General features: G+C 38.4%; 2 protein-coding genes across 2 annotated transcripts; one reads left to right on the top strand and one right to left on the bottom strand.

Annotated features, from left to right (window-relative positions):
- The first annotated feature begins 5,892 nt into the window (after nucleotides 1–5,892).
- LOC105380800 (RAB6A-GEF complex partner protein 2) lies at nucleotides 5,893–11,951 on the top strand. The gene is made up of 6 exons (XM_011550405.3): nucleotides 5,893–6,133; nucleotides 6,222–6,427; nucleotides 6,503–6,783; nucleotides 10,713–10,865; nucleotides 11,136–11,334; nucleotides 11,547–11,951. Exons 1-6 carry the CDS (start codon nucleotides 6,012–6,014, stop codon nucleotides 11,753–11,755), a joined length of 1,170 nt encoding a protein of 389 aa, XP_011548707.1. The 5' UTR covers nucleotides 5,893–6,011; the 3' UTR covers nucleotides 11,756–11,951.
- A 24-nt stretch (nucleotides 11,952–11,975) lies between these two features.
- Nucleotides 11,976–13,313, bottom strand: LOC105380801 (RRP15-like protein). Its single transcript, XM_011550406.3, has 4 exons — nucleotides 13,179–13,313; nucleotides 12,708–13,093; nucleotides 12,244–12,560; nucleotides 11,976–12,108 (listed from the first exon to the last, which is right to left on the bottom strand). The coding sequence occupies exons 1-4, from the start codon at nucleotides 13,222–13,224 to the stop codon at nucleotides 12,045–12,047; spliced, it is 813 nt and encodes a 270-aa protein (XP_011548708.3). The 5' UTR covers nucleotides 13,225–13,313; the 3' UTR covers nucleotides 11,976–12,044.
- Nucleotides 13,314–13,533: the final 220 nt, after the last annotated feature.

Here is a 13,533-nt window from a genome sequence, read left to right as displayed (position 1 = left end):
GGGAAAATCCACGCGAGAGGGTAATTCCAAGGAACACTGAATGCGTCGTGAAACACCGCTTGGCGATCCCTTAGGTCTAGGGTTACATAATTGAACACCACATGGGCTGCCTCCGATGCAAACAGGTCTATCATTGGCAGGCCAAACTTTTTGAACACAATCTCCGTGCATGGCGGTAGGAGGTGCCACTCTGGCGGTCGCCGATGTCTGGACAGATGATCGGCATGGTTGTTGAACTTGCCTGGAATGTGATGAATGCTGAAGTCTATCCTGTACCAATCTAGAAGGTGTAATATCTGGTAAGTTATTTCCAGCAACGGAACTGATCTCGTTCCTCCCTCTTTTCGCAAATAAGATACCGCTGTCTTGTTGTCGCATTGCATCAGAATGCAACTGTGTCTCATTAGATGGGCATGGCTCTTCAGCGTGTGCAGTATTGCAAGCATTTCTTTTTGATTGCAATGCAGTGTTTGTTCTGCCTTGGACCAAACGCCTGAGAGAGCATGATTGTTTAGTTGGGCGCCCCAAGCCAGGTCCGACGCATCTGTTGTCAGGAAGTGGGTGGGCGGAGGGTAGTGCAAGGGCGTCGGGAGATGACAATTCAGGACCCACCAGGAGAGCTCCTCTCTTACAGGTTGTGGCATGACATACAGATCGTTTGTTAGGTTCTGAGGTAGCGAGTTCAGGAACATGACCAGTCGACGATGATTTAGCCGACCTCTTGGTACCGCAAAACTGGCAAAGCTCAGAAGTCCTGCCACTCTCTGAAGATCTTTTATGGTGACACTTTTTTGTTCGAGAACTTCGCTTACTTTTTTGACAATGGTGACACACTTGTTTGCTGGGAGTACCTTCCGGTTGTCCCAAGGGTCCCATACGATACCCAGATAAGTTACGCTCTTCTGAGGTGTGAGGACAGACTTTTCGAAATTTATTTGCCAACCGAGATATTGAAGAGTGGAGATGGTCAGGGTGACATGCTCTTGTAGAACTCTTGCACTTTGATGAGCAATTAAATAATCGTCGAGATACGCTACTATTCTCACGTTCTTCTCTCGTAATATTTGAGCGATCCAGTTGGTCAGGATTGAGAAGGTTTTGGGGGCTGTACTTAACCCGAAGGGTAGACAGGTCATTTCTAGTAACTCGTGCTCGTAGATCAAGCGTAGGAAGCGCCTGTGACCTTGAGATATTGCCAGGTGAAAATATGCCTGGGACAAATCTATTTTGCATAGCCAATCTTTTGCCTGAAGAAAAGTGGGTATTCGGTACATGTTTATGAGGTGAAATTGATCGACCAGTACAAAATCGTTCAGGGCTTTTAAGTTGAATATCGGGCGCATTGTCCCGTCGCTTTTCGGAACCAGGAATAGGGGTGATATAAAACTGGGCGAGATCTTGGCAGTTTCCAGAATTTTTTGACTTTTCATCTTGGCGATGAGTTCTGACATTTCTTTTGAAACTGGTGTGTGAAAAGGTCCCTTGTCCAGATTCGGATGTATAAGTGGAGGTTTTTGAAGAAAGGGTATGCGATATCCTTGAATTATTTTTAATATTATGGCCGGTGCTCCCAATTCTTTCCACTGCCGGTAGTACAGTGTCAATTGGCCAGCCTGAAACTGATTCCAGTCATTGTTTTTGCCTTTTAGGCAAAGGGTTTCCCCTTTGGGGGGAAGATGAGTATGGGCGCTTTCTCGATCCCCTTTGAGTACGATCGGGCCGCGAGCCTCGGTTGTTGTACGTTCCTCGTCCATGTGGGTTCGGAAATCTTTGAAAATTGTGGCTTTGTTCCCTAGAAGGGTAGTGTTGGCTATTATATCCACCCCGCGAGGGTGGGTTTTGATATTGGGCATGAGAAGTGGTCGGACAGCAGCCACTATGAGTGCCACGCGATGACACTATTTTTCGAACGCCTTGCCCCCGCGAGGGGTGACGGTTCATTTTAGAATTGGACCTGCTTTGAGAATTGGATCCACCTGACACAGAAGGCCAGAAGGCTTTGCGAACTCCCCCGGTTTTTTCAAGGGTAGAAGTAAAAGATTCTGCTTGAAATAAATGTGTTGAAGACGGGGGTATTTTGTTCAATGCGGCTTTAACTAAAGGATCTTTTGCTTGACTAACAATAGCTTCCCTTCGCATTTCAATACTTTCAGCTCTGTGGCCACATACTAGTTGCAAAAGGTCAGCGGACACTTTGTGAAAGTCGCCCTTTAAAAACAATTCGTCTATTTTTAATTCAAGGGATTCATAACTAATGTTACTAGATTTTGCCCAACCTAACAGATTGCGAAAGCCTTCTTGCAACGATTCCTTTTGTTTTAGAATGCAGAATGTTATAGCTGCATACGCCTTATCCGAATAAGCTAGATGGCGTAAGGTGTCATATGTTTTTACCTCCTCGTTTGTTTCCAGTTCTGTGAAACCTGGAGCATGATTATATAGTTTTTGGGTATCGGCGTACCGTACATCCGACCATGCACTAGTCTCTAAGCGTTGTACCTCCAGTAACATTTTCAAAAATACATCGGGTGTCTTTGGTATAGTTGGTTCCTTTAATTTGGTTTCGATATCAAATGTAAACTGAGTGTTCTCATTAGGATCATTACGACCATCACCCTGTGGTGAATCAACGTACATATCACCACTGACATCTGAACACAACGATAAGCATTCGTGTGAATTAGGGTCATTATTTACAGTGTTGTTATTCGTAACAAAATTCTTGAGCTCACCCACTTCCTTGGATAACTTTTGTATCAAGCGGCGGTCGCGCTTGTTCCTCCTACGGCGGTGGCGGCGGCGCTTCCGCTTGGAGCCCTCGCCCGAGGACGAGGTGGAGGAGGTGGACGAGCTGCTACTGCTGCTGCTGCTGCTGCGGTCCCGGGTTCGCACCCCGCTGGGCCCGGCCACAGCCTCCACTCGACCCGCTTCTGTATCATCCATTCTGTAAACAACTGTTCAAATCACAAAAAGTCGATGTAACTGATACAAGCATAGTACGATATAGTGCAGAGAAAGCTGACCCCCCTCTCATAGTAACAATGCTTTTGAGTGGGGTCAGGTTTATCTGCCTCTTACTGTACAAGAAAAAAGTATATAAAAAACATTCACGAACGAAAATCTCGTTAAAATTTGAAAGAAAATATGAATTTACGTATATTTAAGGCAACTGTTATTTGTTACAGCTTTAATTTAACCTCCATCGTAAAATAGCAAATTTTATTTAAATATGTTGCAGTAACGGTTATAAACATCGCTGATCTATAGCTTCCTTTAACTACGAATTTAAACGTGTAATTTTATTATAAATAATTAAAAGGAAGCATAATTCGAAATATTCTTACCGATACAGCAAATCAGAAAATAAAATGAGGGTAGGTACTTACATGATAAAGGCAAAATATTTTACCTTACTTTGATACCTCACTCCACAATTCTGACTTTCACAGTATAAAACACTTTTAAAACACTTATTTATTTTATTTCTGAATTTAAATTTAATTATAATTTTATTTTTAAAAATATTTTACGGAGCGCAGCTGGAACACAGTTGCCCGGACGGAAATTATTTCGCCAATGATCCAATGGTGGCGATGACGTAACATCTCGCCTCTGACAGGTGACAGAAGTTAAACGGATATGGACGCTATTTGACCGTCATGATACTGATGCAAAGGTACAAATGGACGGAAACGGAAGTGCCTATCTCAATATTAAGCTTCAAATAACGGTCTAGTAGTTTAATAATAGCATTTTACTCACGGCTTATCAACTCAAACCTTCGTTGCGAAATCCTCAGCAATGGCTGCGTGCGCAGCAGCCGGCAGGCCCCGCGCCGCCTGGTCCGCATCACGCTACAGCTCCCGGCAGCGAGGACTCCGCAAATTCAATATTATATTTTTCCCCGTCGGGGAGCGAAGCCGACGAGAACCGTGGCTACATTGAGCCATTTTGCCGAAGTGTTCACTTCAAAAATCAAAAACCAACTGAGGCGCGCGGGCGACTCACTCTATTTATATAGGCACCCGCACCTTGCAAACTAAAGGTGGAGAGAAAAATGGACTTTATTTAACTGTCACTGTGACCCTTATGATGCCGAACACGGAGAAAGTCGAAACGCCATATCTCACAATGTTTAACTAGGTTTCAGATAGGCTCAGACTACATAATATTGGCTTCACGGTATATTTTTGTGCAATCTGCTACGCAGATATCTGACCCCTTCCCATTTCGTTATGCTAAATTACGGCTTAGAGGTGTTGGAAACCAGTAGGTATTTAAAAGCATGTTTCTGTGTCATGCCAAGAACACAGAACTTTACTGTAAGATTAGTATAAATAAAACTTCTCGTTAGAGAAGCAGGTACGTACGTTAACGTATGTTCCCTGATATAAATAGGAATGTCGCATTTATATTCAGCCGTAGTTGAGAAGGTAAACGGGCAAGGAAGTGGTTAGGATGAGTATGTACACGCGATACTTCTGATGCCGTTGCCACTAGCGCTGCCAGCTCTTCCCGAGATAGCGGTTTTTTGTGCGGAAGTCAAAGGGCCGCGCCAGCGCGAGCGGCAGTGCGCGTGTTCTGCTTCGTGTTCGACGCTCAGAGCTCATTGGTGAATATCATCGACGTCTGCCATTGCCGAAACTTGAAATGGAGTGAGTGGTAGGGAAGTATGTATAAACACACACTCCTCTCGATCCTGCTGCAGCAGTTTTTATCGCCCGCAGCGCGAGGAGCAGCAGCTCAATGTAAATGAGGTATAATAAGACAAAATAAAGAGATGCAAAAAAAAAATTGCGGTGCCGTGCGTGTCGCGTGAAAAAGTATTAGGTACTTATTCCGAGGATGGAACATATCCATAGAAGTACCACAGAGGGGTACACTACATAATTCCGAATTACTTTTTTACGAATATGAAAATAACGATTTTTAAAATTTCGAATTTCATTGTTCCGATTAATTCACAATCCCGAATTTTAAGTTTCCGAATAACGAAAATCACGAATAGTTTATAAACGAAATTTCAAACAACACATTTATTAAAATGACGAAAGTCAATTTTCCGAATATTATTATTTCGATGTTTCAAAAGTACGATTTTTTATAATATCGAATTGTTAAAATTACGAATCCCGAAGTTTTAATATTCCGAAAATACAAATTCCCGAATGTTTCTTAGTTAACAAGAAATGGTTATATGAATAATGCAGCATAATGCGTATAAAAACAATATTTTTAAGCTATATTATGTGAAACGCTCCGCTCCGCTTCGCTGCGCTCCGCTTTGTTTTTCGATATCTATGTGCACCTAACACGCTCCTCCTCGCTTTGCTCGTCGTCGCACCTATCTTTAGGTTTAGGTCCTAAGGTTTTTAAGTTTAAACACCATTAAAATCCTAGCAATTGTTTTGCTCTATATTTGAAACGCTCCGCTCCGCTTCGCTGCGCTCCGCTTTGTTTTTCGATATCTATGTGCACCTAACACGCTCCTCCTCGCTTTGCTCGTCGTCGCAACTATCTTTTGGTTTTGTTTCTAAAGTTTTAAAGACGTTTATGTTTTTTTGTCAAATTACGAATTATCATATTTCCGATCGGGATTTGACTTTTTCGTGATTATAATAAATCGGTATTTTATTTTTCGTATATTAAAGTAATCGTATTTTTTAACATTCGTATATTTAACAATCGTAATAACAATATTCGTGATTATAATATTCGAACTTATAATTTTCGTGATTATTATAATTCGGTATTAAAAAAAATCGGTATTCCAATATTTCGTAAATTACATATTCGGGGTTATCAAATTCGGAAAAAAGTTTTTCGGAATATTTGGGTGTTCCCACCACAGAGCATTATGAATTCTGACATTGCTGTGTTGTCAATGTAAATAAATTTTGAAACATTCCTCAAAAATCTATGTGAAAATAAAACTTTGTTGTTTTCTGTATTAATTAAATAACTAAATACACAGTAATTGGCTCTAAAAATATACAGCGATATATAGTACAATGATTGAACTATCAGCCAAATTATCTACGGGAACAGTGTACCTCGCTGGCGAAGCTATTGAATGTTGCATTACTTTCAGCCACACAACTCAACCTGAACACAGGAATTCCCAAAGCCACAGGTAACGATTTTAAAGCGATGGTTTACGCATAATGCTATATGCTTAAATATACAAAATTATAACAATAAATAACTTGTTTCCTTTGCAGTGATATATTAGAGAATCTAGCTTGGGCATCAGCCCAGATCCATTGTTTTTATTCAACATCAGGCAGTTCTGGTGAAAAAACTCCTACTGTCGAGAAGACCACCTCCTTAGAAGTCACATCATGTGACATTGGAGATGTAGTATTTAATACAAAACCAAAAATATTATTTTGTGACCTCACCATCCCACTTGGGGATTCGAAAACCTGTAAGTACCTGTGTTCCATAAGTTTCCCACAGTTATAAAGTAACATAGTTATTAAAGTTTATTATTCTTTTGCAGTCTGGTACAGAGAGTCTTTGCCAATAGAGGCCCCACCATCATACCGTGGCACTTCAGTCAAATATTCATACAAAATCACAATAGCCACACAAAAAGTGAACTCTCACATAAAAATGGTGAGAATACCTTTCAGAGTGTTACCAATCAGCCCTATAGTGAACATGCAGGACCTGGCCAATCTTTGTGGGAATGAAACTACTGAGGAGTTGCAGCCAACAAATCCATTTTCTGAAGAAAGAAAAGTTGAAACTCCACTTTCTATGGCTTTGCAAGTTTTACAGGTGAGTTTCTATCAAATAATAATATTAGTAATACATAGGATACCCTATCATTAAGGCTGTCACTAAAGCTGGAAGAAAATCAGAATCTGTCAAATCTAGTGAGGGGGGGTTGAGGTATGCGGGGCGTTCTACGGACAATGACATGAAATTTTAACATAGTACTCGAAAACATTAAAGTGAAGACATGCCACTTTGTTAAAAATATACTAAGTAAGTAATATTGTTTTGTGATACGAAAATATTTATTTTTATTTGAAAGTATTTTTAATATTTAATAATTAATTATATATATATAAAGTCGTACCCGTGCCGATATTTATACAGGTTGTTGCAAAAAGGGTTTAATACTATGCCGAAACCTACGTGTGCAGCATGTTATTGATGTTATTTCTAAGCCAGGAAATGAAATCAGAATGTAAAAAAATCGCGAAAATATTATCAGAGTTTAATAGTTCAGGGTGTTGTATTAAACTCTGCCCCCGTGTAATAAAAAAAGTATAGTTAGCCGAAAGGGCGTTACTCAGGCGTCACTCTGAAAAACTTTTATCCTACGTAATTTTTTATATTCATGAAAAAAACGCTTCTTCATATAATTTTTTTTTGGTCACGTGACCTTTTAGTTAGACGACCTGTTTTTTTTTGGTGTTTCAAAAGCAGAACAGTAGTTTGCAGAACTCTGCATATACAGGGTGTCACAAAAGGTTACGTAGCTGGCAAAGGGATATGGGGAGGTCACCAGAAAAATAATAACATGTAAGTACCCCCGCAAGGGAGTACATTAGTACAAGGCGAGAGTGTGTATTTTTTTTTTTTAAGTACTTATGTGTATTTGGGATATGATAGAAATAATATTTTTGTTTCTTAAAAACCAAAAAATTTACACCTTGCTGCGCTCTTTTGCTCACTGTAAGTACACCTACAAATATTGCTGTATTAAAAAAAACGGTTTTGTTATAACGATTATAAAAAAAAAGTTATTTTCATGTCAAGGAGTCATTTACCTAATTACGATTTCACTCAACAGCAGCAGCAGGTGAACTGAAAAAATAAGTTCTAGTTCTATCATCACTTTAGATCGCAAACATTGTAACTCCACTTTTCTCGGCGAAAAGTACTCTTTGGTGTCAATAGAAACGTTTTTTGAATTCACATGTTTTCCTCTTTATTCGAAAAAAAAAACTGTATTCCGCATTTTACCATTTGTTTTCCTCTAAACCCCAAACCGTGATTTTTAAACAAGAAAACTTAGTAACTATACCCTTTATTCTCATATACAACGTGCGATGTAGGCGAACGTGAACGAAAACTATGCAATAAGCCTTTGTTTTTATTACTACTTTAGTAAATTACAATAACATACTCAACAATGTTAATTTTTTTTTGCAATGTTATGTTGTTAAATTAAGATCTAATATTTTATTAACATGAAGTTACTTTCAACTTTTTTTTGCATCTATGCGTCGAATCACAGCATGACGGCTGCTGCAGCTTCCTGCTGTCCTGTCCTCCAACCAATCCCACCAGTACTGCAGGTTGCGTCGAATACGAGCCATTCTCTTCGACTTGACAAGACAGGTGCTCCCGGAAGGATCATAGATCGCACGGAACCCGTACCGTATAGAGGCAACGGACTCCTTTGCAACAGCCCCCCAGATTCGGAAGTAGCCCATGCACTGCATGGCGAGCACAGCTGCAGCAATTTTTTCGTAATGAATCATTGGGATGTCATCCCCGAAGGAGGCTCTCAGCCTACCTCACGACCTGTGTGACATTAGAAAAATGCACTGTGCTAACGCCGTTTGCGAGCTTGATTTGCAGGACCGCGTTGCATGCCAAGTTCCACAGCAGAGGGGTCCAAGACCTACCGCTGTGGAACTCCGCAACTGAACTTCTTCAGTGAAAACAAACCCTCTCTTTTCGCATCCTTAATGTACTTGTTAGACACGTATGACCTGGCCTGCTTTATTTATTTAGGAGCACTAATAGCCTCCTTTCAGTCATTGAGTCACTGGCACTCAGGCTGCGGTTGAACAGGAAGATAGACTGTCTAAACAAATCATTTTTAGGCTAGTTAAAAAAAACTTTAGGTGGGTAGTATGCCAACTAGAACTACAAATAAAACAGTATTTTTGTCTCCTCTAAAATTTGGTCACGAGGAGTTACGATGATTACGATCTAAGGTGACGCTGACGATATTTTATACAAGGTATTGAAAAAAGGGTATAAAGCTTAGCCAAAAGTGGATTTAGGTGCCATTCTGATCCACTTTTCTTCTACAATTTTGAAAATTCACGTAACAAAACCTTTTACATAGAAACTTATTCGATCACGTGACTTTTTACTATAGAGACCGAATTTATTTTTCGAGAATTTCCAAAACTTGGAGAACAAAATTTGTTCAGAATAACCCCTGAGTCCAACCCTTTCGGCACAGTATACCCTTTTTGCAACATCCTGTATAGGTAATATCAGGTTTATAAAAGACCTGGGCCTGTAGAGTGAGACTCGGCATGGGGAGTCATAATTTATAGATCTTTTAGGTTGCAGTGGCGAATGGGCACTGGTAGCCCTGCCCTTTTCTATAACTATAACTATAGGTAATTTTATGGCAATTTAAAAATGGTATAACATTTATCTATTTGAAAAAATCATTAAAAATATACATTACCTATCACCCTAATTTAAAAAAAAAATTCACTTACTTTAAACTTATAACACCCCTCTATTTCCTTCAGGGGTTAAAAAACCTGTGTATTTAATATTTTCTTATGAGTTTTTTTTAAAAACTAGGCTCTTACATAGTTGTACATAATATTATGCGGTATTTTATTCCACTTGTAACGCATAAAATTCATAGCTACAGTAAACATTTCATTTTTTTCATGGCGAGATACAGTCGCACTTAACCGCTTTTTTGCAAAGCTTGTTAAATAGATTTAAAAAATTATGTAAATTTTAGATCTTCAATTTTTAAAAATACTTACTTATTTTTAACAACCTGTAGTGTACAGACTACCACATCTTAAAATATATATATTTTTAATTAACTACGGTTTTTGGTTTCAAATAAAACAAATTATGAACTTACTTTTCAACACCCTGTATATTGTGTAGCTTACCTAGCATACACAACCGTTAAAATAAAATAAATTACCCCTCAGAATATAAACAGGCTCGCGCTTTGGCATACTGCATTGACCGTATAGTTCTTATTCGGAGAATCTAATAAGTGTCATTATGTGCAATGTTTACCTTTATCTATGCATCTGTAACTCTATAGTAAAAAATGTAAACAAATCGAAAAGGCGAAATGTTTTCTAAGAATTTTCGGCTTTTCTGCATCTAAAATGATTAGAAAATTAACTTTCCATAGCAAATGCATATGTATAATAATACTTGTAGTCATAATTTGTTGATTTAATCAGTTTTTGTGAAATATTTGATAAAAAATAAAATGGCGTGGGTATCGCTCCTAACAGGCCGCCACCAGGGCGACGACTGAAGAAATCTGAAATCTGTCACGGTGTCATCATTTTTAAACCGGAATTTATTAGTTTTTTGCAAAAAAAGTTGACTTCTGGTCCATTAAATCCAACTCTTTAAGGTAACTTTGTTAAGAATTTAATTACCTACACATACATATAAGATTCCATGAAAATGGGCCCTCTGATTTCGAGGGTTTTTTCATAATAAGTCAAAAAATGGCAAAAGACATGGTGTGTTTGCAATTTTTTTTAACATACTTATTATAATCCTGCACCAATTTATAAGCAACTAACATGTTCAGTATACCCTCTGCTACAAAATATATTTTTATCAATGTGATAGAAGCCACCGTTTTTCCAATCTAATCAAGTATATCAAGCCGACTTTAGCATTTTAGCTTTAGGGATCCCCTTAAGTTATTTTAACCTTTAATTCAATTTCAGAATCTCACAGCAAGAAGAAGTCCCAACTCGTATATGATTACAAATACACGAGGCAAAGTGGGTCGGTTTTGCCTTTTCAAGTCAGCTTACAAACTTGGAGAGGATATTGTGGGCACTTTCGACTTCTCTGTTGGGACTGTAACTTGCATGCAGGTGGGTAAAAATATACATAATAATATTTAGCATGATCTATGTATAGTTGAATGGCGGTCCACCAACCTATACTAGACCCACATGGTGGACTGAGGCCTAAAACCCTTCCTTCATTGGAATGGGGCTCCATGCTCCAGCAGGCAGCAGTGGGGACATGATGGGTTGTGATGATGATGTATAGTTGGGTATTTCTCATCTATGTTATTTAAACTGAGCATGTATGTAATGTTCATTTGTAACAGTGGTCATGGTATTCATATTAACTTTCAGGTATCAGTGTCACTACAACCTGAGGAGATTTTAAACACCAGCTCTCCAGCAAAAGTGACAAAGACACCGACAAGCAAAGACACATCTAGCAGATCTATGACTGTGGCCAGATACCATGAGGTCACTGTTGGCCTCACACACTCCCAGCTGATCCTGGCTATACCCCTGCATATTACACCAGCTTTTGAAGCAGAGCAAGGTAAATAATTAGATAATATATTTTCTTATTTTATGATAGGTTGGTACATAAGGTTATGCTCTTTTCTAAGCATTAAGCCCTCCTTTTGTACATTAATTTTTTATATTTGTGCAATAAAGAATTAAATAAGGTTGACCTTAGTTTAAAGATTCTTCATTCATACAACTTTGCATTAGTATTAGTAAATTAACAATAATATTTTTCATTTACAGTAAGTTTAAGATGGCGTCTCCACTTTGAGTTTGTAACTACAAATGAGAAGCTTCTCCCCAACACTGAAGACAGCAACTGGAATGCCCCTCTCAACGTGCCCATAGAGACCATGGTGTGGAACCTTCCAGTGAAGATATACTCCACACTGCCCAAACAAATCACTCAGCATACAGTGGGCATGGATGCTTACACTATGTATCTGAAATAAGTTGTTGGTATCCAACATAAGAATAACTAGTAGGTACAAATATTAACGAAACACTAATAATAAAGGCTAGGAAGAAGAATAAGAAGAATTGAAAAAATTGATAACAATTTTCTATGTATTCTAAATCAATACACTATAGTTCTCAGATGTCTTTTAAATTATAATAGTTTTATGTTTGTATTTATACTTATTTTTATAAAATGTGAATAAAAACATTCCCTTTGTTTGTAAATAAAAATAATTTATTTACACTTATCATAATAAACTGTGGTACTTAAGTATGCTTCTTTTATTGTTCATCATCTGATTCCTTATTCCAATCTTTCATTTTCGCTCCCATCATGAAATCGTCCCTGAAAAATTAAATAGGTAATGCATGTGTTAAATAATCAAGAGTAGATGCAAGTTAAAATTCATTGAATAATAGATAGAGTACTATCAGCAATATAAGTTTTTTGAATAGGAAGTATATGGTAAGAAATAAGTACCTTAAAGCATTCCACCTAGGCTTCTCTTCATCTTTCACCTCATCCTTGTACTTCTTGGTGGCTTCATCCACCACCACAGACTTGGTCTGGCCCATGAGGGTGTCCAAGAAAGCTCTTTTGTCAAACTTCTTCAAAATCTTCTCTTTGGCTCCCTCAGTTATATCATTCCTGTCTATTTGCTGCCCAAGTGACTTCTGTTGGTTCCTAACTGCATTGAATAGTTGTACTACACCTTTTGTTGCTATTTTAGATAGTAACCTTTCCCTATCTTTTTCTAGGATATTTGGTTTTACTCTTATTGGAGCTTTTTCGTGTTTCTGTAACAGAAATGTAATAGATAAGAAATTAAAAACCATCACCTCAAATCACCATCAACCATTCAAAATTAATCTAGGTTGATGTAAAATATTTAGTAGGTAGGTATTACTAGGTATAAATGTATTTTATTGAAGTTTTATTCTAACCTTTTTCTTGGCTGGAGGCTCTGCAGCTGCATCTACATCCTCCTTCGCTACCGGCTTCTCTTTTTTATTTTCTCCTATGATTTCAAATGCTGGTTTTTCTGTTACTTCTGGCTTTACAACCTCTGAGTGCTTTTTGGCTCTAGATAGAACTAGAGTTTTCTTATTTTTAGGTTTGCTGGAGCTGAGGATTTTGGCTACGGAGTCTCTCCAGCCCTCGTTGGTGACGAGATTGCCCTCTTCTCCACTGTTTTCATCGTCACTGGACTCATCGGCGTCGCTTGATACATCGGCTTCGTCAGATCCAGCTGCTTCTTCGTCTGCTGCCATTTCCACTTCATTGTCTGACTCTCCCGACTCTTCTACACTTGATTCTTCAGAATCCGACACTGGAATAACACAATCGTTAGAAGTTGTTAAAGAACTCGGTGAGCTGTACAGGAATTCGGATATTAAAGAAAGTAATTTATTTACCTGATACTTTTACCGTGGGCTTTGTCATTTCGACTGTTTTTATCATGCTTATTTTGTAATTTGTCTCACAATATTGAAGTAAATTTTCAATAAAAACATAAAAACAAATCTCACGTGTGCTAGTTTGACATTTAAAACTGCAAGCAATACTACTGCAATGACAATCAAACACAATCAAATGACATTTGACATTGACTTTTAGATCTGTCAATAAGATAACTCAGGGTAACAATAACGGTGGGTCAGAATAATAACAGCAGTAAAAAGCAAGGCAACATGCAAAGCAAAAGCAAGTTCTCTGCATAAGCGCTGAAAAACCTTTCGGATCGCAGACGAAAGTAAATGACTGTGTTCT

This window comes from Plutella xylostella, chromosome 25, assembly GCF_932276165.1.
Source record: "Plutella xylostella chromosome 25, ilPluXylo3.1, whole genome shotgun sequence".
Classification (NCBI taxonomy): domain Eukaryota; kingdom Metazoa; phylum Arthropoda; class Insecta; order Lepidoptera; family Plutellidae; genus Plutella; species Plutella xylostella.
The sequence above is the reverse complement of the archived record's forward strand: the minus strand, read 5'-3'. Positions and strand labels throughout refer to the sequence as shown.

Bases quoted from the DNA above. Each gene is read 5' to 3' on its own strand.
- LOC105380800 (XM_011550405.3), top strand. From the start codon at position 6,012: ATGATTGAACTATCAGCCAAATTATCTACGGGAACAGTGTACCTCGCT. The intron at 6,784-10,712 runs GTGAGTTTCTAT...ATTCAATTTCAG, and splicing joins TGGCTTTGCAAGTTTTACAG to AATCTCACAGCAAGAAGAAG. The intron at 10,866-11,135 runs GTGGGTAAAAAT...ATTAACTTTCAG, and splicing joins GGACTGTAACTTGCATGCAG to GTATCAGTGTCACTACAACC.
- LOC105380801 (XM_011550406.3), bottom strand. From the start codon at position 13,224: ATGATAAAAACAGTCGAAATGACAAAGCCCACGGTAAAAGTATCAG. The intron at 13,094-13,178 runs GTAAATAAATTA...GTGTTATTCCAG, and splicing joins GCCCACGGTAAAAGTATCAG to TGTCGGATTCTGAAGAATCA. The intron at 12,109-12,243 runs GTACTTATTTCT...TTAATTTTTCAG, and splicing joins CCTAGGTGGAATGCTTTAAG to GGACGATTTCATGATGGGAG.